At 42.6% G+C, this 23,821-nt stretch overlaps 2 protein-coding genes across 3 annotated transcripts in view; both read left to right on the top strand.

Moving 5' to 3' along the window:
- LOC147054844 (uncharacterized) overlaps positions 1 to 3,872 on the top strand; it is a 33,434-nt gene extending 29,562 nt beyond the window's left edge. The window contains exon 26 of one of the 2 annotated variants that reach the window (XM_085915838.1): positions 2,429 to 3,872. In XM_085915838.1, the coding sequence (XP_085771964.1) occupies positions 2,429 to 2,525 (97 nt within the window). In that variant the 3' untranslated portion in view covers positions 2,526 to 3,872. The remainder of the gene's footprint in view (positions 1 to 2,428) is intronic. The other variant, XM_085915835.1, reaches the window with a different exon arrangement.
- A 14,235-nt stretch (positions 3,873 to 18,107) lies between these two features.
- fat3a (FAT atypical cadherin 3a) overlaps positions 18,108 to 23,821 on the top strand; it is a 191,713-nt gene continuing 185,999 nt past the window's right edge. The window contains exon 1 of the mRNA XM_085916854.1: positions 18,108 to 18,198. The gene's annotated coding sequence lies outside the window, so the exon portion shown is untranslated. The remainder of the gene's footprint in view (positions 18,199 to 23,821) is intronic.

Here is a 23,821-nt window from a genome sequence, read left to right on the forward strand (position 1 = left end):
ACAGACATGAACCAGCAACAACAGGCTAAATGATACGGTATGCTAACGTGACATATACACAAACGCGGAGCTGAGAACGGGCCTGACGTAACATTCAGTTATTCAAGTATTACATAAATAACACGTTTATCAAACCATCTGTGTCACTCCAATTCATTAAATCCATCGATGTGCTTTATGTAAACAATGCCGCGTATGAGCCGCATATGCTAACGTCGGACCCGTTGTAAGTTGCATTTCTAATTATTCCACAAACCGATATAACGATATGTAAAGTATATTTCAAATAACTATCATATGACAACAATATTATCAAACCATCTGTGTCACTCCAAATCATTAAATCCATTGATCAAATACCTCATTCTTTAAGTCAACAACGCCGTGCGTGCGCTCCAGAGATCTAGTATATAACTATATTGTAGCGTTAACAAAGTACCAGAAAAGACGTGGGTTTATATAACAATATTATCAAACCATCTGTGTCACTCCAAATCATTAAATCCATCAATCAAATTCCGCCTCCTTTATGTCAACAACGCCACGCACGCGCTGCACAGATCTAGTATATAACTATATTGGAGCGTTAACAAAGTACCAGGAAAGACGTGGGTTTATATAACAATATTATCAAACCATCTGTGTCACTCCAAATCATTAAATCCATCGATCAAATTCTTCGTTCTTTATGTCAACAACGCCGCGCGTGCACTGCCGAGATCTAGTATATAACTATATTGTAGCGTTAACAAAGTACCATGAAACACGTGGATTTGGTAAACGGCTCTTTATTTAACAAAACAAGAGTTCAATGAGCCAACAACTACTGAACTTCCAGCCACGGAGGTGGAAGAGAGCTCCATAGAATAGGAGCGGGCGTGCGTAAAAGCCATGTCCGAGCCCCATCCACCGTCCCCGGACAGCCACCCGGCCGAGCGCTGGCCCCTGACTTCCATCCACGGAGGTGAAAGAGAGCTCCCGTCGAGAAGGACCTGGCGTGCGTAAAAGCCGTAATAGATTTTCAAACCTTCTGTGTCACTCCAAATCATTAAATCCTTCAAACTCTTTGTCCTCCGTATCACTTACAAACAAAGCCGCTCATGATGCCGGTAGCACGTGGGGGCCTTCGTCATCTTCGTCATCCCGTGATCGAATCCTTTGTCCTTTATGTAAACAACCGCCGTGCGGCACGGGTGATGTCACTTGCAGTTCAAATGACAGTAATCCCTTGCTACATCGTGGTTCGTTTATCGCGGTTTCACTACATCGTGGATTTTTGGATTTTGAAAATTTGTGAAAAAAATCACAGATAAGTCGCTCCTGACTATAAGTCGCCCCCCCACCCAAACTATTACAAAAACCGCGACGTGTAGTCCAAAAATTACGGTAACTATATTGTAGCGTTAACAAAGTACCAGGAAAGACGTGGGTTTTGTCAACGGCTCTTTATTTAAGAGTTCAACGAGCCAACAACTACTGAACTCTATCGATAAAAATATAAACAAGTTGCTACACAAAATAAAATATATCAAATAACTATAACATAAATAACAAGTTTCTCAAACCTTCACTCCATGAAATCCTTCAAACTCTTCGTCCTCCGTGTCACTTACAAACAAAGCCGCTAATGATGCCGGTAGTACGTGGGGCCCTTCATCATCTTCGTCAACCCGTGATCGAATCCTTTGTCCTTTATGGTTAACAACCGCCGCGCCGCTGATGTCACTTGCAGTTCAAATTACAGTAATCCCTTGCTACATCGCGGTTCGTTTGTCACGGTTTCACTACATCGCAGATTTTTGAATTTTGAAAATTTGTGAAAAAATTCACATATAAGTCGCTCCTGAGTATAAATTGCCCCCGCACCCAAACTATGAAAAAAAAAAAACGTGATTTATAGTCCGAAAAATACGGTAAATAAACACAGCTATGACTGCTGTTTGCTCTTTTCCCATTGTCTGTTCACTCCCAAACCTTTGATCTTACATTCCTTTATGAAGATGTACAACTTTCAAAGTATTGAAATGCATCCATAAAAAACATATACAGTACTCTAACATTGAAAAAAAAATGAGGACGGGGGGAATACAATAAACACGTTTATCTACTAAATATAAACACTCATGATACTGACTTGATCAGTTTGCCCTTTACAAAGGCTAAAGGTGTAGCTGCTGCCACCAAGCATGGTCTTTAGCCATTTATCTTGAACAATAAACTTTTCCAATAAATTTCAATAAATCATAACAAATAGCAACAAGATGCTTATACAAACCTCACCTGTGCGGAGCCAAACCTTTCCAAAATGATCAAGGATACTGGTAGATCCACCAAACTGCATTACCAAGGAGCTGAACAGGACAGGTTTTCAAAAAAGAAAGAACAGATTGTTGTGTAAACTGTTTGCGCCCTTAACTGAGTGCCTCAGACCTCTCTTCACCCGCTATCAGGCTTCATCCTCCCAGAGCAATCTCGTCCAGCTTGGCCTGGATGACAAAGATCGGATCAGAGTCTACCACTACTGATGACACAACACACTGTGGAGTCCTGCTGGGCTCTGTTCCCTGAAAAATTTGGAGAACAAACGGCCGCACGACTGTCATGACTCTGACTTATCACACAGTTCTATAAAGGATTTGTTTACTCTGATGTTTAGCTATTGGTGTTATAGGGAGGAGACAGCCCTACATTGAGGTCTCACTAGCCGATGTCCCATTCTCAACTACAGTAGACTGGATTCCGCTCAGGTGATGTCCATGACAAGGCAAAAAGACTCACATTTATTTATTGTTGTTCAAGTAGATGACCTTGTACAGTAGCTACTGTTGTGTCTGTCTCATTAGTCAGTTAGGTTTACATTGGAGGCAAATCCCCTGTGCTGGATACAGGATTTAGTATTTTCCAGAGATGTCCTTGAATTTTTCTAGTAAAAATCACACTTAATGTGATCGAAAACTAATCCAAGAGGGACCCAAAGGTCATCACTTTCGTCAACTCTACTGTCAAAATAAGTAAGCCCTAATTTCTATCATCTGTAATGCACTACACTCTTTTTTTCATGTTTTTTAATTGTTCTTGATGTTTGATCGTATTTCTGTCTTTGCTTATGTTTGTCTGAAAGACTTTTATACGTCGGTTTTATGCATTTGTCTCAATCCCAAGTGAGTGTTAAGATGCAGACAATTCAGCTTATCAGTAGTTATGAGCTTTGTGCATTTATATTTTTGTATTAAATATTTCAATTCGTTGTTTTTCTACAACTAGTATATTTTCTGTCATTATTTTAAAATTCTAATTGCTGCAGGTACACAGCAAATTTTTGTGCACATTCCATAGTGACATTAGAGATCAGTTTGTGTGGGTTTATTTTATTATTATTATTATTATTTATTTATTTATTTATTTTACTCTTGCCATTGGTAATGGGTGCTGAGAGAAAGCAATAGAGCAAGGATATCCAAACATTTGTGGTGGGCCAACCACTGAGCTTCAAGTTGCTTTAATTTTTCATGGTATTCATGTCATCTTGTCAGATTGCATGTCTGATAGTGCCTCTTGATATTGAATTCCTTGAACACAGTCTGTCTTTTATCACACCTGGCAGACCGTGTTTTGAATTTCAGTCATCTCCATAGATGGGACATACTGACATTTTGTACTTGAGTAGAAGTACAATTACTTAAAAAAACGACTTTGGTGAAAATAAAAGTACTCATTCAAATAATAATTTAAGTAAAGGTAAAAAAGTACAGGCTTTGAAATGTACTTTGTGAGTTCAAGTAAAAAGTAATTTTACCATATGTTTTTTCCTCATGTTATATAATTTGAAGGCCATTAAAGTTGAAAGATTGACACTCAGCACGCCCTTTAAACTGATTTGATTGTTTTTAACTGTAAAGTGATGAATCATTCAGGTAGACCCACTAATACTGAAGGGCAGAGTATTGTAAATCTGTAAAATGTGATATCTTTAATTCGTATACTTGTTGGAAGTGACCACAAAAGAATGAATCTGCCGATTAATCGGCAATCTTTTTATTTTTTTCCTTTCAATGTATTGGCGTTGAAATCAGTCTAAAAAATTCAGTGAGCACTGACCTTCTGTTGCACCTTAACTGATTTTGAATTCCCCACGTGCTTCCGCGACACCTTGTCGTCACACTTTCTGATTGGCTGCACGTCACTGTCAACCGGCTGTGTGCTCGTTTGTCCTAGAGCAGGGGTGTCCAAACGTTTTACAAGGAAGGCCAGATTTGATCAAGTGAAGGGCCCGGGGGCCAGTAGTTTTTGCGGACATTTTTTAACTACAAAGATTTCATGCAAATACACACTGTTATAAAACAAATTTCATTCTCCCAATTGTCTTTAATTTCTAAATGACAAAATAACCAAATATAAGCCACTCAGGCAGATGTGAACAACTCTAAAAACACAAATTCTGCCTTTCATTCATATTTGAAGAGTGCGATAACAAAGAACAAACTGTATGAAATACCTTAAATTTACATGAGTTTAAAATCATTTTTGCCTCATGAACATTTTAAACAGGAGTTATAAGTAATGCAATGTTGTCTGTTATTATTAAAACTTAAAACAAGTGAATTTTGCTCTTGTAATTTACAATATTTTTCTGAAAGTTTGTCACGTCTACAGGTTCATAACATCAACAGTATTAACATGGCCACTTCTTAATATTTAATATTAAGTAATATTTACTTTTTATTTACTTTTGACTCAGCCCCGCGTGAAGAATCGCTGTTGTGATGCCAGTTCAGCTTGTTGCTGCTTCACTTTATGAGCGCGGTCACTCCTTGATTGCTTGTCGTATGTGTGAGCATGTTTAGTCTGATAGTGTCTCTTTGGGTTGAAATCCTTAAACAAAGCAACCGTCTCTTTTGAAATTAGACAACACAATTGCCTTGATTTTCAGTGAAGTATTGTAATTCTCATTTCTCTTGAAAGCGACGGCCCTTCAATGTGAAATTTCCTCGTTTTCTTTGCAGTCGCCATGGCAAAAATGAGCGGAGAGGGATGGTGCCACCTTTTGGTAGTAGGAGGAATTATAGTTTCAAGTTTCTTCTTTTTTTTTTCAATTCAGTTTGACAGTGCAGGTGGTCCATAAATTATACATTATAAGACCGAAGCTGCGGACCGTATGAAATCTGCCCAAGGGCCGGATTTGGCCTGCAGCCCTGTCTTTGGACATGGCTGTCCTAGAGGAATACCACACAAAATGTCAGGCCAGAAAAATCTAACATATTGAATATCCTCAATTTGACATCCTACCAAGCCGCCGGGATCAGTTTGAGGACACCACACACGGCATAATTGTGTGAAGGCGAAGGCCTTCACACTTATGTTATTCTACTCCTTTTACTTTATTATTGTGTGAAGGCGAAGGCCTTCACACTTATGTTATTCTACTCCATTCACTTTATTATTAGTGTGAAGGTGAAGACCTTCACACTATTGTTAGTGTGAAGGTGAAGACCTTCACACTATTGTTATTCCTGTCCTTTATTATTAGTGTGAAGGTGAAGACCTTCACACTATTGTTATTCCTGTCCTTTATTATTAGTGTGAAGGCGAAGTATTGTTATTCTACTTTATTTTTCTTATTATTATTAGTGTGAAGGCGAAGGCATTGGGGACATTCCCGAACTTGCCAAATTAAAAAATGTCACGTTTTCACGTTTCAATTTTTCACAAAATATTGCAAAATTTCACAAAATTTCATTTTTCACTTCTAATTTCTACATACTTCAACCGATTCAACTCGTTCCAACTTTCAACTGTTCATCTTTTGCCTACCTATTCCACACCTTCCCGTTTAGCAAAAATTTCACATTTTTCAAATTCGAACTTCAACCAAATTTTCCAAAATTTTCTTTTTCCACTCTAATTTCTACATTTTTCAACCGATTCAACCCTTTCCAACTTTCAACTCTTCATATTCTTCCTCCCTATTCCCCAAATTCACAATTACCATAAATTCCACATTTTCAAATATGAAATTCAACCACATTTTCCAAAATTTCCTTTTTCCACTCTAATTTCTACATTTTTCAACCGATTCAACTCGTTTCAACTTTCAACTCTTCATATTCTTCCTCCCTATTCCCCAAATTCACACTTACCATAAATTCCACATTTTCAAATTTGAAATTCATCCAAATTTTCCAAAATTTCCTTTTTCCACTCTAATTTCTACATTTTTCAACCGATTCAACTCGTTTCAACATCATTCTTCAGCATTCCCTGAGTATTTATTCAACTTCTTCACCTTCACACGCAATTTCTTCAGGAATTGCAAATTCTTTCTAGTTATTATCCTACTTTATTCCTCCCACTTTTTTGACACCTAACTACTCCCACATGCATTAACTGATTCACCCCATTCCAACTTTCACACGTTCCAAAAATTCACGGCATGATTGCTACCATTTTATTTGTTCATAACATTTACCGTTTTTGCGTAATTAGCAAATTTGTGCCTTAAAATCCCCCATTCATTCTTAATGGCACATTCAACACGAGCCATGTTCCCGAGTGAGTTTGAATCTAACATTATAATCTAACGTTATTTTTTATTCATTCATTTATTCAATTAATTTTAACACATTATAATAATTTATTTTATCCAACATCATCATCATAATTAATTTACCATTTTTATTTTTGATTTATTTATTTCTCATCTTTAATCATTATTCCACCGCATCAATAGTAAGTCACTGTTTAGCTCAGTAGGTAGAGCATCAGACTTCCACCCTCAACCCTGTAAGTTCGAATCCCATAATAAATTGCAATTTCTAATTCTACTTTAATATTTTATTTTTTCTTCTTATTATTAAACAACTTATTCCTCCCACTTTTTTTATTTTCTAATCATTCCACTGAGACAGCACTTGCTAAAGTGACTAATGATATCCTCTTAGCTATGGATTCAAATACTTCATCGGTATTGTTACTACTCAATCTTAGTGCTGCCTTCGACACTGTTGACGTCAATATTTTATTAGAGCGTCTTAAAGGTTGTGTTGGTATTTCGGGGTCAGCACTAGGCTGGTTTCATTCGTATCTATCAGACAGGACGCATCGAGTGGTCCATGGCAATGCGTCCTCTGAGCTCTATAAAGTTACGTGTGGTGTCCCACAGGGATCGGTACTAGGACCAATTCTATTTAATATTTATATGACTCCGCTTGGGGACATAATACGTAAATATAATATTAGTTTTCAATGTTACGTGGATGACACCCAATTATATATGCCATTATCAATGACAGATCCGCGGGACTGTTGTAATCTTGAGGCATGCCTTGCGGAGATCAAGCAATGGATGTCTCTCAACTTCCTTCGTCTGAACCCAGATAAAACTGAGATGTTGATAATTGGTCCAGCTCGTTATCAACATTTATTTAAGGGAACCGCTATAACTCTAGATACCCGTACTATCACTCAGAGTCATACTGTAACTAATCTTGGGGTAATATTTGACCAAACGCTCTCCTTTCAAAAGCACATTAAGAATATAACCAGAATTGCATTTTTTCACCTTCGTAATATTGCTAAGATTCGCCCAATCCTCTCGACCGGTGATGCGGAAATTATTATACATGCATTTATCACGTCGCGCCTGGATTACTGTAATGCATTATTTTCTGGTCTTCCCAAGTCCAGCATCAAAAGTCCACAGTTGCTGCTGCAAGGCTGCTCTCACGGACAAGAAAATTTGATCACATTACCCCAATATTAGCCAATTTACACTGGCTCCCGGTCCATTTAAGATGTGACTTCAAGGTTCTTCTATTAACCTATAAATCATTGCATGGCTTAGCGCCTTCATATCTCGTCGACCTAGTTGTTCCTTATGTTCCGTCTCGTAACCTTCGTTCGCAAAACGCTAGTCTTTTAGTGACACCGAGGGCCAAGAAAATGTCTGCAGGGGCTAGAGCATTTTCTATTCGGGCTCCAGAGCTCTGGAATGCCCTACCAATGGATATTAGAACTGCTACCTCAGTAGAAACATTTAAGACACGTTTAAAGACGTATTTCTATGATATGGCGTTTAATTAACCTGTAGTAGCCGATTCGGCTGGAGTTTGTTTTTGCTCCCTCTCCCCGACCCCACTCCCCCCACCCCTCCCCGGCTGGGGAGGTGGTTAGGTGACACCCAAGCTGACGACAGCTATCTAGATTCTCGTGGACCAATTCAGCATGAGGGAACTGCTGCGAAATACCCTCCTAGAGGACACTGCCAGGACAATCGAAGGCACCTCCGACAGCTCTTCGCTTTGGCCTGGACATCCACTTTTTGATTTCCATATTATGTATTTTATGTGCCCTCTTTGCATCCATTGCAGCCTGGTGATCCTGAAAGGGGGATCCTTCCATCTGTGGTCCCTTCTCAAGGTTTCTCATTTTTCCCCTGGTAGGGGTTTTTGAGTTTTTCCTTGCCCTTTTGGGAGCCCAAGATCAGGGGATGCTTTGAGAATAATTGTCAATTGATTGTCTATGTGAAGTCCTTTGAGGCTGCTTGTGATTTAGGGCTATACAAATAAACTTGACTTGACTTGACAATTTTATTCAACATCATCATAATTTACCATTTTTATTTCTCATTTAATAGCATCATTCCACCGCATCAACAGTAAGTCACTGTTTAGCTCAGTAAGTAGAGCATCAGATTTCCAACCTCATTGTCATTTTTATTTCATTTAATCATTATTTTGAGTCCCACAATAGTGTGAAGTGCCTTCGCCTTCACACGCAATTTCTCCAGAAATTGCCAATTCTAGTTACTGAATAACTCACCAAAGTCAAATTATAGAACATGTGAGAAAGGGACATTTTGGTATTATTGAACATATTGAAATGCATGGTGGGCGAGTTACATCAATTTTCAAAAGTAATTACCGTAATTTTCGGACTATAGTTCCTCGTTGTTTATGTCAACAACGCCGCGCGTGCGCTGCAGAGATCTAGTATATAACTATATTGTAGCGTTAACAAAGTACCAGGAAAGACGTGGGTTGGTAAACGGCTCTTTATTTAACAAAACAAGAGTTCAACGAGCCAACAACTACTGAACTTCCAGCCACGGAGGTGGAAGAGAGCCCCATAGAATAGGAGCGGGCGTGCGTAAAAGCCATGTCCGAGGCTCATCCACCGTCCCCGGACAGCCACCCGGCCGAGCGCCGGCCCCCGACTTCCATCCACGGAGGTGAAAGAGTGCTCCCGCCGAGAAGGACCGGGCGTGCGTAAAAGCCATAAGAGGTTTTCAAACCTTCTGTGTCACTCCAAATCATTAAATCCTTCAAACTCTTCGTCCTCCGTGTCACTTACAAACAAAGCCGCTAATGATGCGGGTAGTACGTGGGGCCCTTCGTCATCCCGTGATCGAATCCTTTGCCCTTTATGTAAACAACCGCCGCGCGGCACGGGTGACGTCACTTGCTACATCGTGGTTCTTTTATCGCGGTTTCACTACATCGCGGATTTTTGAATTTTGAAAATTTTTGAAAAAAATCACATATAAGTCGCGCCGGAGTATAAGTCTCCCCCCCACCCAAACTATGACAAAAACCGAGATTTGGAATGTTGTAACCACATCTTCATGAAAAAAAAAAAAGCAGAGAACAATTTCTAAATTTGCTTGAACTAGAAAGCCTTGGGTGAAGTAGTAAGTGAATTTTAGAGTGATGGCATTGGTGGCTTGCAAGACGAGCTGAGCAAGCCAACCGGCTTGTTTACCACAATTTGGATTATGTGTGGATAGCTTGTTGTTGCAGAGTTCTTCACATTAGAGATGAAATTGTCATTGAACTCTTTCTAAATTGGTATAGTTTATTCGAGGTTAACTTTACATGCGTCATTAGTGTTGAGATGTACCTAAAATCATCTTTGTAAAGGGGCTTAATCCTGAGAGCTCGAGAAGCTGCTGCACCATGGAGCAGAGTGGTCAAATACTGTGAGTTTTTTAAAGCAGCGTGAGCAAAGACATGGTTACAACAAAAACTCCTACTTGTATTCAAAGAGCCTATCATTTCAATACAACACTGGTGAACCTGTCCTTATAGTATGCCACTTAAGAATGTTCAAATGTTACTTAAACTACAACTGTGATTGGTTGGCAACCAGTTCAGGATCTACCCGCCTACTGCCGGAAGACAGGTGGATGAATGCATTAAACTAATATATTTGCTTTCGAACAACAGAAACACAATGAATACACACCTGGACTATTCCTTCCTCAGTCACGGCCAAATGCGTTGATACAAAATGCATACGTATGTAAGAATAGACATGTACTCGGCAGTATGTAAAGAAGTCTAATTTTACTCTGATTTCATGACATTCATAAATCACTTTTCTGTTAACATAGTGTGGCATGGGAAAATGCACACATCACACACTGATGTATTAACTCACATCAAAGAATGTGTGTTGACATGCACATACACATGTAGGCATGGTGATGAATTTGAATCCTGGGGAGCGAGCAGCCATCATTCAAATACCCTTGTACTGTCCTTCATCTTCATTGTGCATGTGAGTCAGGGCTTGGCATCACACCAGACTGGCTCATTACACGCAATGACAAGCAGACGCTTGCACGCGCACACATACTACTTACAGGCACAACGCACACAAAGCAAGGCCAAATATACAGTACAAACAATAAGTGTCACCATGGACATTTGTGTTATTCGCATTATCTTTCACACATCCAGGTAGGATAGGTTAGATACGAAAACCTGGTAGTAGGAAGAAGGTGAAGGGTCATTGTCACCTTTGCCTTCATGTATGCAGTGATGTTTGTCTGAGGACAAGTCATGAATTCTGAACAGCCAGTGTGTGTGAGCTGAAAGACGAGTAGAAGACTACAGATAGAATGAGAAATGATGACTTCTGTGTGAGAAGGAAAGTCAGTCAGCATGCTTACTACAGAGGAACCAGGAAATATCCAGATGGATGTAAATGGGCATCAGAAATTGTAGACATCTTTGACTGCGGCATATTAATTGTGAAAATAAATAGCAAATTAGACCAAACACCCGCACACCATAGATCATTTTAAGATGTACTATTCAAGCAGGTGGCCATTAGTCACCAGCATAGACCTCAATACATAGAGCCTTAACTGCTATGGTCTCTTTGTTAAAGCCCCGATTATAAAATGATACGTGGCTTGTATCATACGTGCATGTCTGATCTTTGTAACAATGCGATCATTGTCCAAATCAGGTTCTGAGTTACAATGCCTCTTATGTATTTTTTTGTAATGAATTGAAATTGATTTCTTTTAATGTAATTCAGCAACTTCTAGCGTTTGATTACTGTAGTTATGTAGTTAGCCAGCTAAGCTATCTCCAATGTAGTAGTTAGCTTAGCTGGCTAACGACATTGGAGTGAAGCTACATCTATTATAGATAAGCCTGCATATTGCTCAGTGTGTCAAGGATGTTCAGACGGTTTGATCGCTGCGTTTATTATAACAAAAAAAGGCAACAGAAAAACATTCAAACAGGAGTTGCTGGTGGCCACAACTCACGCCCATGTTCCTCACACACCAACTGATTACCAAGCTAACCAGCCCACACACCCCACCAGCATGACGTCACTTCTCACTCTTGGCCCTGCCATCACACGCCCAGATACGACAACAAATAATACAGGACATTACACTGCCCTCCCCTTTATGAAACCCCTCAACCCGTGGGGTCAACAAAAAAAGTCATCCAGCCGTCGTGGCTTTCGCTTCCGTCTCTGGGGTTGGCCCGGACTGCTTTCACCGCCCGCCAGCTGAGCAGGGACAACACTGGCGGAATCTGGGAAACATGAATCCACCGCATGTCGCGAAGTGACGGGTGAAGCCAACCCCGCCTCAAACACGGGAACCACCTGTCTCCAACCTGTCTCGGTGCAAGACAACCCTTCTGCCCCTAGGGGGAACTGCCACTCGGTAGACCACCTCCCCCACCTGCTCAAGCACCATGCACGGGCCATCCCAATGGCTGTCCAACTTGGGGCAGCATCACTTCTTTCGTTTGGGTGTGTACACCAAAACTAGCTCAGCAATCTGGAAGTTCCGCCCTTTGCTCTGCACGTCGTAGTTTCGCTTCTGGCCCACACCGGCTTTCTCCAGCTGGTCCCGGGCGAATGCATGCGATGCCTCTAGTCGATCCTGCAGTCGCCGGGTATACTCCAGCCTCGGTTGGTCCTCAGAGTCACCAGGTGGCTTCAGCCATCAGCACAAGCGGAATGTGTCAGTCCCAGTCACGTTGGTGATTGGAAGTGAGGATGGTTAGCTGCTGCTGCATGGTGCTAACCGCAGATGGTTAAACTGTTCCACAAGGCCATCACTCTGCGAATGCAAAGGGGTGGCGCGTATCTTCTGCATGTCCAGGCACTCACAAAGCGCAGCAAAACCCTTGGACTCGAAATTTCGGCCTTGGTCACTGTGAAGAATGTCAGCAGTCCCAAACCGACAGAACATGGCCTCCAGCAACGCGTCAGCCACCATCTCTGCCTCCTGATCTGGAAGTGCGTATGCCTCTGGCCACTTAGTGAAGTAATCCATCGCACACAGCACATGTCAGCAGTCCCAAATCGACAGAACATGGCCTCCAGCAACGCATCAGCCACCATCTCTGCCTCCTGATCTGGAAGTACGGATGCCTCTGGTCACTTAGTGAAGTAATCCATCGCGCACAGCACATAACAGTTTGCTCTGTCCGTCACGGGAAAAGGACCATGATGTCCACAGCAACTCTTTCCATGGGCGCCCCAACCCTCGGTTCGAGGGAAAAGATGTACTCAAAGTCCCACAGCACCCACTACAACTGCTCCTGCTCCTCGACATCCAGCCCATTGCAGTTCTTCTCCCAGATGGAACAGATCGCCCCGGTCCGGTCCTCTGCTGGCTGACCGGGGGCTTAGGCCGCTGATACAGCTGGCCATCTCGGGGCGAGCCAACTCTACCCAATCTACCGTAGACTGGGGGGGGGGAATTTCAGCGCTGCGATGATCCTGGGAGGGCTGGGCGGTGTCGTCGCCACCTGCAGGTTCTCCTCGGCAGAGTCTATGGTGTCGATGTTCACTTCCGCAGTGGTGCGTTGAGACGCCACAATCAGCTCCACATGCTGACCAACTGGCAGGATGAGCACTTCAGCACTCAAATCCACCACACACTTTGCAGCTTTCAAAAAGTCCCGGCCCAGAATACAAGGGTTACTCACGTCCGCTACCCAAGCTGAGTAAATCATTGACAGCCCCTCCAAGGTAAACGCAAAGGTCCCTTTTCCTTTCATCTGGGCTGTTTCACCAGTCACCGTCCTCAGTTTGGTAAAAGTCGATTGCAAGACGGTTCCCACTGGAACAACGGCAGGCCTCACAATTGTGGCTGAAGACCCTGTGTCCACCAGGGCCGTGCAGGAAACATTTCCAATCAGCGCGCAAACATGGCTGGGGTCCCCCACGTCAGTCCATCCGACCATCACAACAGGGTCACTCTGGACATGGGGGTCTCGGCCCACAGCCCCTCCGCATGCAGGTTGCTGTTCCCGGTCACCATCTGGAAGGATCCGCATCATCTGGGTTACACAGACCCCTTCCCGTTTCCCTTCTGGTTTGTCATCTTCGGGCAGCGACGCAGCAGATGACCAGACTGCCCGCAACCCCAGCAGACCTCGGGGCGCGCACGCCGACTGCTCCCTTCCTCACGCAGTGCTGAGCGAGCGTTTATCGCACACACCAGCTCCTCCACCCACACCGGTTTGCGTTCCTCCCCCTTCTGACAACGACGTTGCCGAAATGGAGCGGGTTTATGATTGTAGCGTCCCCTTCACTGCAATCTCCCTTTCCGTGGCGAGGGCCAGCGCCTCTCCCATCGCTGTCGGATAGGCTAGCTGGATGTGCAGGCACAGCTCATCCGGTCTGAGAGCGTCGATAAACGGATCACGTACCAGTTCATTTTGGACTCCAAACGGCATGCCATCATACGCGCGCCGACCCAGGCTCTCAATCTCATGGGCGAGGCAACGGAGCGGCTCATCCGGGCACCGAACACGCTGCTTGAACTCACAGCGCAGTCTTTTCAATTGAACTCCCCGAAGCGCCTCTGCAACGCTCTCACTAGCGCGCTGTAATCTAATCTCTCCTCGCACCAGACAGGACGTAGCGTCTTCCGTCAGCGAAAGCGCCAATTGTACCGCTTTCACCCTCTCCGACCAATCCACTGCATCAGCCACCATACTCTTCCCAACTTCCCTTCCCGGAAAACTTAAGCGCTTTTATCGCTGGCCACGCGAGCTCAAGGGCGCCGCCATGTTTATCTACGTCCAGCGCCGCCGCTGCGTCATGACGCAGCTTTACTTGCTCGGGGTCACAAAAATGGCGATCGCGCTGGGGCCAACTCGGCTCGGGCATGTCAATAACACATGGCACGGCCCCCTCCTTTACCTTCGGCCGCTCGCCGTAGCCACTGCACGGCTCGGCTTCCACCTTTACCTTCGGCAGCCCGCCGTCGCCGAACATCCTGACATACAAAAGTCGGCGTACAAGTGAACCCAAGACTTCTGACACCAATATTAATGCCCCTCAGTGTGTCAAGAATGTTCAGACGGTTTGATCGCCGCTTTTATTATGACAAAAAAAGGCAACCGAAAAACACATTCAAACGGGAGTTGCTGGTGGCCACAACTCACGCCCATGCACCTCACACACTAACTGATTGCCAAGCTAACCAGCCCACACAACCCACCCGCATGACGTCACTTCTCACTCTTGGCCCCGCCCTCACACGCCCAGATACGACAACAAATAATACAGGACATTACAATATGAACCAAACAGATTTCCTCACACTGTCGAGCTGTGAGGTTGTTGAAGGACTCTTTTCCCAATTTTCTTCACAATGTGCTCTAAAGGCATCCGGCTGTCTTTTGTCGGATACGCTCGCTTGTTTGCGTCTTTAGGGGCTTCAAAACAAGTGAGCTGGGAATACCTTGGTATTAAGTTTTCCATCTATCCTTTATCGCCATGTTTATTGGACACTAGTGAAAGAGCAAAAGGATAGTACAGTGGAGCCTCGGTTTTCGACCACAATCCGTTCCAGAAGGCTGTTCGAGAAGTGAATTGTTCGAATTCCGATTCATGTTTTCCCATTACAAATAATGGAAAATGTTTTAATCCGTTTCAAGCAAAAAAAAAACAAAAAAAACGCCTTTTTAAAGCATTTTTTCATTTGCGCATTTTTGTCCGATTGCGCGACTGCAGCGCACCGCCGAACGCGCAACCGTAGCGTGTCGCCGACCGCGCAACTGCACCGCTCTGGTCGCATTATTGTGACACAGTCGTCGCTCAAACTTGGAAAATATTTTTAAAGTTCTGATATAGTTTCCAAAATTTAAATGGACCTCAGTGCGCAGGGAGCTTGATTTTGTCCGATCGCACAACTGCAGCGCACCTCCGAATGCGCAACCGTAGTGCGCCGCTGACTGCGCAACAGCACTGCGATGGTCGCATTGAGACAGAGCGGTCGCTAAAATTTAGAAAATATTTTAAAAGTCCTGATGTACTTTTCAAAATTTAAGTGGACCTCTGCGCAGGGAGCTTAATTTGGTTCGATCGCGCAACCGCAGCGCGCCGCGCGCTCACTGTCGCATTGCTTTAGAAGCGTCTCTGTGTTTTAAGATGGCTTTACTGCTCCCACTTGCTTCCTTTGGAGGCATGATTAGAGTTGATGCAATCCTCAGAGTAACGAGAATGTAATAACGAACGGAATCAGTTGGCATGCGGGTCCTCTCGGCTCATCTCGCGAGGTTCGACAACCAAATTTTGTCCGACATCCGAAGCAAAAAAATCTCGAATTTTTTGTTTGAATACCGATGTTCGAGAACCGGGACGTACGAAAACCGAGGCTCCACTGTATAATGGACAAGGACACAATAAGGATATAGCATGTGAAATCTGCTCTTCTAGTGTATTGTTCACTTTCAGTTATGTTCATATGGATAACAGATGAAACTGAAAATATATAGAAAAGAGATGTCCCCATGATCTGATCCAAAGAAAAAGCCACTAAGAATTATTTAACTTAATCCCAGATCCACTGCAAATTTAAATCACAATTAATAAAACATAATGTTAATGTAGTGTAGCCATCCATCCATTTTCCGAACTAGACGTCTTCAGTTGGGTCACACTGCCATACAGGGCACTAACATGTCTTGCTGCCATCTTTCTGTTACGGAGACCTGAAGGAGACAATCACCCAATCACAAATTTTACATTGTAACTTGAGGGAGTACTAGAAGTAGTTTGTGATGATATTTTGCTTGCACCTTGGCAAAAGAAATTTGTGGTAGGCTTGCAAAGTGTGGTATTTTTGAGGCACCGTAGTGCACGATGCTGCAAATGCACGCGTTTCGATCTTTGGTACTGTATGCATTAATAGTCCACCACTAGACAGCAATACACTGTCTCTAAGAAATTAGGAAAATGTCGCAAATCTTCAGGTTTCTCATTCATTGCATGGACAAGAACATTTAAACAATTGACTGTATGCATTTAAAAAAAAACACAGTGAACACACAACCAGCTCTGTTGAACATGACAAGGAAATAAAAGACAGCTCTATGCACCATTTGCTGAAAATAATGATTGTGGAGACAAAATTGGATTCAAAGGTCACTTCCCTTTTCCATGTTGTTATACAGCAGAGCTATTTAAAGATCAAGATTACATTCATAAATCCTTATTGGAGAAGGATGGTTGGGATAATGTGCATGAAAAATAAATTGTGCTGTCCTTTTTGTTAAAGTGATTGAAGGGTGCAATAAAACAAAGGCAGGGGGATAACTCCTGCATTGGATGGAGTCCTTGAGAACAGTGTCTTGTGAGTTCAGATTTATAGGATTTATCGGTAAGGCCTGCAGATGGCAAGGTCTGTCAATATGTTCAACCCAGTGAGCACAGCAGCCTCTTGTCAATGGCTTCCCCGTGTCTTTTGATGACAGTTTCCGAAATAAGGATTTTTCAAGGCAACCTTTAGTTAACAAGATAAAAGAATCATGCTGCTGCCATCCATGAATACCATGTGACAGAGAATATTTTGAAAACCTAGTATTAGGAAGATAGGATCAAATAACTGTTTACATTTTTGAGCCATCTGAACACAGTGCCGATGGAAATTGTATTTACTATTTTTGCATTCTAAATTCAAGTTCTGGAATTGTAGACTAATTAAGACTTATCGATTTGACATGGACCCTAGTAAAAAGATCGGTTTCAGACTGTTAATTTTTGAATTGATTTCTTTTTTTTTTTTTTGCAAAGTCAATTAATTACTTAATTGTTAGTTGGTGATACACATTTTATTCCATTACGAGGCTTCAGAGTTGATTTGTTAAAAAATTGATAAAACGCCTGCCTGGACTTCACGGGTTTGTGTGTGTGTGCGCGCGCGCGTGTGTGTGCGTGCGCGTGTGTGTGTGCATGTGTGTCTGTGCGTGTGAGGGAGGGAGGGGCGGGAATTCACCTGCCCCCAGCTCCGAATTGCATAACCTCACAAAAAATGGAACAAACAAGACATTTTGCATGGAGAACAATAAAACTGCCCAGAATTTCACATTTTCGGCATCCATTGCATCCATGAAGTCACAGGTAGGTAAATTGCCCCATTTTATCAACTTTGCACATGTGCTTGCATTTATTTCGTCATCAAAATCTGAATTTGTTAAAACATGCTATTGTTAAAACATGGTAAACCATTCAATTACTTTAAATGTGTACGGGAAATGTATTAGTTGCGAACAACCAAATGTTTACGTTGCTGCAAACTTTATAGGTGAACATGAATGTTTGTTCAAAAATCAACCTTGTTGCAATGGCCAATTTTTTAGGGGCACAACAGGCCAAATTAAGTGAAATAATTCGTTTTTGCACGACTGGAATTCATGAATTGAAAATATTAGAATACAATCTGTTGGTTCTCCTGCAGGGTGTGCTGTGCCCGCGCACTTCTGCGCGCGACACGGCTCCGTCATGAGCGCGCTGAAGCAGCAGAGGAGAACGCTCTCAGCGGGAGAAGCCACTCGGTGAGTAGTCGCTGTGCATTACAGTTGTACCGGTGTGGATGGTAATCATAAGTACGACGGAGTTATTGCCTGGGATATTCCGCAGCATATATAGGTAAGTCCCGCGGATTTCGCCTCATGTATTTCTTAGATGATCTATGGAAGTTCGGAACATGCACGTAAACGTGCGGTGAGGGTGAATGAGGAGCAACGCGGATTTCTGCAACCAGAGATGCGATATACAGTATTAAATGAATACCTATCATGTGCTTCATACAAAAAATGACCAAGAACATGATGCACCTAAATACTGTAAATGAAGTCCTGCAGCAGTGTGTCCTGAACAAAAAGGGTGGTGGAGGAAGGAAGAGCGGATGAGAGGGGATTGCTGTTGATTGGTGAGCTGAGCATGAGCTTCAGTCTCAGTCGCGTGGGACTGTCCGTGCTCCGCTAGCGCCATTCGGACGATGTCTCCGTGTTTTTTGTTTTCATTTTACTACTAACCTAAGCCCCGTGGAATGTTAAGAACTAAAGCCACAGAGGCAGGTGTATGTTGAATACGCGAGTACAAACCGTCAGTGACTTGAATATCAATGGTTTTGGTTGCATTTGCTTGAAAAAATCATGAAGTACAAACGAATACTGTGTCCTTGATATTAATTAGTTTTCACACTCAAGCTTCAGATATAGAGAGAACTGTGATCTTAGTGATTCCTGCAGGATTGTATGTAGCTGCAGAGAAGCATATGGAAGCAACAACTGGGGCTGGTCTAAAATGTCCCATGGATCTCCATCATGAAGGTTACTACCAGTCATTATAGGGCTGCTTTGGCTGGGTTGAGAATTTTTACAGTCGAGTTTCTGCAAAAGCCATCAGGATGCGTGAGACCAATTTCTGATGTGACCAAAGTGGTTATTTATGTTATAACCTGGCTTCTCTGATTACAACATACATCAGATGCACACGCAAGCATGCGTGCACACACACTGGCACACACACTGACACACAATAACCCCCCCCCCCCCCACACACACACACACATACCTGTGTACACACATTTGCCGCTTTGTGTATTAAGCGGCATCTTCTCACCTTTCAGCTGGTAGGCAGCCAAACAACTGCACAGCTGCATTGCTGCCTGGTGGGCCTGTGTTTACAGCTCCTCCTCATTTCGCACCATATCACCTCCTCCTCTTCCACCCTCTCACCTCCTATCCTTGCACCTCCTTTATCACATTGCTCTTGCTTTCAACAGTTTTGCATCTTTGCAGTAGCCTACATAATATTTCTAGCACGTAACCAAAACAGACCCTGCAGGTGTTTATCATTCTGTCGAATACATTTTTAACCGCATTTGGTCTTCTTGGAAGATTTAGTTTATTGCTGTTTGACATATGGGGAAATGAGCACAGAAGTGATCGTCCCAACATAATGCACCATTATATTTGGTTTAAAAATGTAAAGATCGCCTGGAATAGAATACAGTACATTTATTGAGCAGAAACACTTACATTTTGTTCTGTAGAGTGTGTGGACACCGACGCCTCAAGTTTGGCATCAAGTTTTTTACCATTGATTATCAAAATTAATTTTCAATGAAGTTGATAAGGGTTTCATCTCCTCCAAATTTAGACAATGTAGTGGAGCAAGAGGTCGCGCAGAACCTTTTTTGTTGTTTTTGGCTGGTCATATTTCTCTGTTCTGGGCATACGTTTTTGACTGATCTTGTTTGGATATTAAAGAGAAGCTAGAGTCTATCCCACCAAAACAAAACTGTACACCCTTAAAACTGCTGGGCAAAACAACCCAGGAAGTTGGGTCAAATTGAGCCAACTGCATGGGTCAGTCCAATTTTTCACCCAAACTGGGTTGTTTTTTCACAGCATTTTTAAGGGTATCTAGTTTGTGCTCACTTGCATTAGACGTTAATATAAATGAAATTGCACTTATTTAAGTAACACTGCATATGGAAAATATCCATCCATCCATCCATCCATCCATCCATCCATCCATCCATCCATCCATCCATCCATCCATCCATCCATCCATCCATCCATCCATCCATCCATCCATCCATCCATCCATTTTCTGTACTGCTTTGTCCCCACGGGGGGTCGCGGGCGTGCTGGAGCCTATCCTAGCCGTTATCAGGCTTATCAGTAGGCGGGGGATACCCTGAACCGGTTGCCAGCCAATCGCAGAGCACACAGAGACGAACAATCATTCGCACTCAAACCTATGGGCAATTTGGAGTGCACAATCAGCCTACCATGCATGTTTTTGGGATGTGGGAGGAAACCGGAGTGCCCGGAGAAAACCCATGCCGGTGTGGGGAGAACATGCAAACTCCACACAGGGAGGGCCGGAGGTGCAATCGAACCCGCACCCTCTGAAGTGTGAGGCGGACGTGTTAACCAGTGCCTCACCGTGCCGCTCTAGGAAAATATTTAGATTTGAAAAATATCTAAGATATATATTATATGGAACATTTTCAGAGATCACCAATGTGAGGCCTGCGGGCAGCAATAGCCTGTAGCATTGTTCTAAAAGTAGCTCGTCTATGATAGAACATTGTGATTCTCTTGGAACGGTGTAAAAATAAACGTTTAAAAATGCAAACTCTTGCAGTGATGTGCATATATTTCTCTGTTTTCTAATTATTGTGAGGGATTGGTAACATGACGACCAGTGTCTGAACATGCATATTGTAGCACATAATGTTATTCAAAGTAATTTGAGCTAATTAATTTCAGGTGCCTATCAAATTTATAGCCCTCAGCCGTAATCAGTACACAAGAAGTAGGTCTTCGTAATTGGGTTGGTGAGTCCTGTTCCAGACATTCCAAAAATATTATAATACAATATACTGTATTGGGCCAAATATAAGACGACCCTGATTATAAGACGACCCCCTCTTTTTCAAGACTCAAGTTTGATTAAAGACTTTTTGAACACCAAATTTAATTTTTATACAGAAAATAATTACATCTGAAACAAATGATTATAACATTAATATAAGAGAAAAAGCATGTTATTTTGCCTCATTCAAATCATGCAAAAACTGTCTGTCACATCTTAATATCTGAACATTTAAATATGTAGATAAATGTAAATAAGTGTAATCACATTTATAAATGAATGGCTTCTGGTTTTTGAAATGTAAATAAACCAATCTACTGTGATAAAACAACAAAATTGCAATAACTGCATTAACCATCAAAGTGAAGTTTAACTGTAAATGTAGTCTTGAAACAATTCTGAAAAAGGAAAAACATTGCGATAAAATAATGCAAACCGCTACCGCTATTTTTATTTTTCTTCTTCGTGACCGGTTTGCTTTTGGCTTGGTTAAGTTCAGCATTTGCTTTCAAGATGTCTGCCACCATCCAACGTTGTGAATGGGTATAATGTCTAGACCCTGAATGTAAGACGACCCAAACTTTTTCAGTTTTATTTCAATGTAAAAAACACCGTCTTATATTCGGGCCAATACGGTATATATACAATATATAGTGTTGTCTACAATGTTGTTCCTTTATTGAAGTGACGGCAGCTCAATTGTCTAGTAGGCATGCCTCACAATTCTGAGGTTTGTAACTCTGCTCCAGCCTTTTTGTAAGTTGCATGCATGTCTTCCTTGTACTTTCCGAACTTTCAGGTATCCAGTTCTCGGGGTTTCCCTTGCATTCCAGTCACACGCTTGTTTGGTTGATTGAAGAAGCTCAATTGACCAGAGTTTGAATACGAGTGTGCCCTGTGATTGGCTGGTGGACCAGTACAGTTTGTGCCAGCTGAAACGCCCCTGGTCACCCCTGGCTCTAAAGAGTGCAGGTGGTATATAAAATAGATGAATCAACTCAATAAAACATATCGCTGATGATTATGCACTGCCGAATATTGTCAGTCCTTTCCCCCATCTTAGCCTCTCTCCAACTGTTTTTAAAAACGTATAACACAAAGGGTAGATGTTCATATAAATGCCTGGTAATGTCAATAGAGATGCCTGGCAAAGTAAATGGAAAGTCTGAAAAGTACTTTTCACACAATACTGTCATTACTTGCTTTGCCATGGATTCACCCACAAAAAACAATATTTTCTATGTTTGTATGAGTTTGGTGAAACGAAGTACAGATCGTGGGATCATTGCAAATGATCTGTAGTCAAATAACACTATGTTAAAAATAAAAGCAGCAACAGACATTTTCTTTGACAACAAATTTATTAAATCAGGTACAAGTACGTTCATATGTGGTTTCGGGTTGTCTTGTTGCCGTCGGTGGGTAACTGTGCCAAAGGCTCCAGTGTGCTCGTTGTGAGTGCAGACTTGACTATTGAATTTGCTTAAAGACGTTTCTTGAAAAAATCCTTTAGAAAGCTTTAATGGGGTAAAGCCAGCATATTTTTTCCTTCATCGTGGTTGCAGCATCTGAGCCAGATGTCTTATCAACTAGTCATTCGACAGCCATTACTGAATTCACAAAATTAATAAATTTTACTACACGCTGTATTTGCACAACATAATCAAATATTTTTTCACAAGATTATATTCTGCCTTTACAAATGTAGTAATTCTCAGTTTTGATTGACACTATCAGCTAGGACTATAAATTCACATTCCATTCCATTCCATTACTGACAACAAATTGCCAAAACTGTTTGAAGTAATAAACTCATCTGTCACCTTTACCCATGCAGCTAATTTGGTAAGTATGGCTCTTCTACCCGTGACTCTGAATTGGCTTAGCAGTAAAGAAATGCTAGCTGGATGAGCATATCTACGGCAGTACAAACGGCAGGTCAAATGGACTTTTTTTTTGTTGTTGGCCTCATTAACAACATTGCATTGCTCTTCAGGAGTTTTATGTTTATAATAGATATCATATGTATTATACGTATAATATAATATATATATCATATGTATTATATAATATAAAACTGTTAAAAGAATATCTCTTTAACCAAATTTAAAATAAAATTTGGTAATAAAAAGTAAAATAGCGGCTTGGTGGGCAGTGGGTAGCACGTCCGCCTCACAATTGGGAGGGTGCGGGTTCGATTCCACCTCTGGCCCTCCCTGTGTGGAGTTTGCATGTTCTCCCCGAGCCCGCGTGGGTTTTCTCCGGGCACTCCGGTTTCCTTCCACATCCCAAAAACATGCTTGGTAGGCCGATTGAAGACTCTAAATTGTCCCTAGGTATGAGTGTGAGTGCGGATGGTTGTTCGTCTCTGTGTGCCCTGCGATTGGCTGGCAACCGGTTCAGGGTGTCCCCCGCCTACTGCCCGATGACGGCTAGGATAGGCTCCAGCATGCCCGCGACCCCCGTGGGGACAAAGCGGTTCAAAAAATGAATGAATGAATGAATGAATGAAGTAAAATATATGGACCTAGTTTTCCCTCGCCCGGACACGGGTCACCGGGGCCCCTCTCTGGAGCCAGGCCTGGAGGTGGGGCTCGAAGGCGAGTGCCTGGTGGCCGGGCCTTCGCCCATGGGGTCCGGTCGGGCATAGCCCAAAAAGAAAACGTGGGTCCCCCTTCCCATGGGCTCACCACCTGTAGGAGGGGCCAAATGGGTCGGGTGCAAAGTGAGCTGGGCGGCGGCCAAAGGCGGGGACCTTGGCGGTCTGATCCCCGGCTGCAGAGGCTGGCTCCAAGGACATGGAATGTCACCTCTCTGGCTGGAAAGGAGCCCGAGCTGGTGTGTGAGGCAGAAAGGTTCCGACTAGACATAGTCGGAC

The sequence above is a fragment of the Syngnathus leptorhynchus genome, chromosome 7 (assembly GCF_054491065.1).
Source record: "Syngnathus leptorhynchus isolate UIUO chromosome 7, UIUO_Slep, whole genome shotgun sequence".
In the NCBI taxonomy this organism is placed as follows: domain Eukaryota; kingdom Metazoa; phylum Chordata; class Actinopteri; order Syngnathiformes; family Syngnathidae; genus Syngnathus; species Syngnathus leptorhynchus.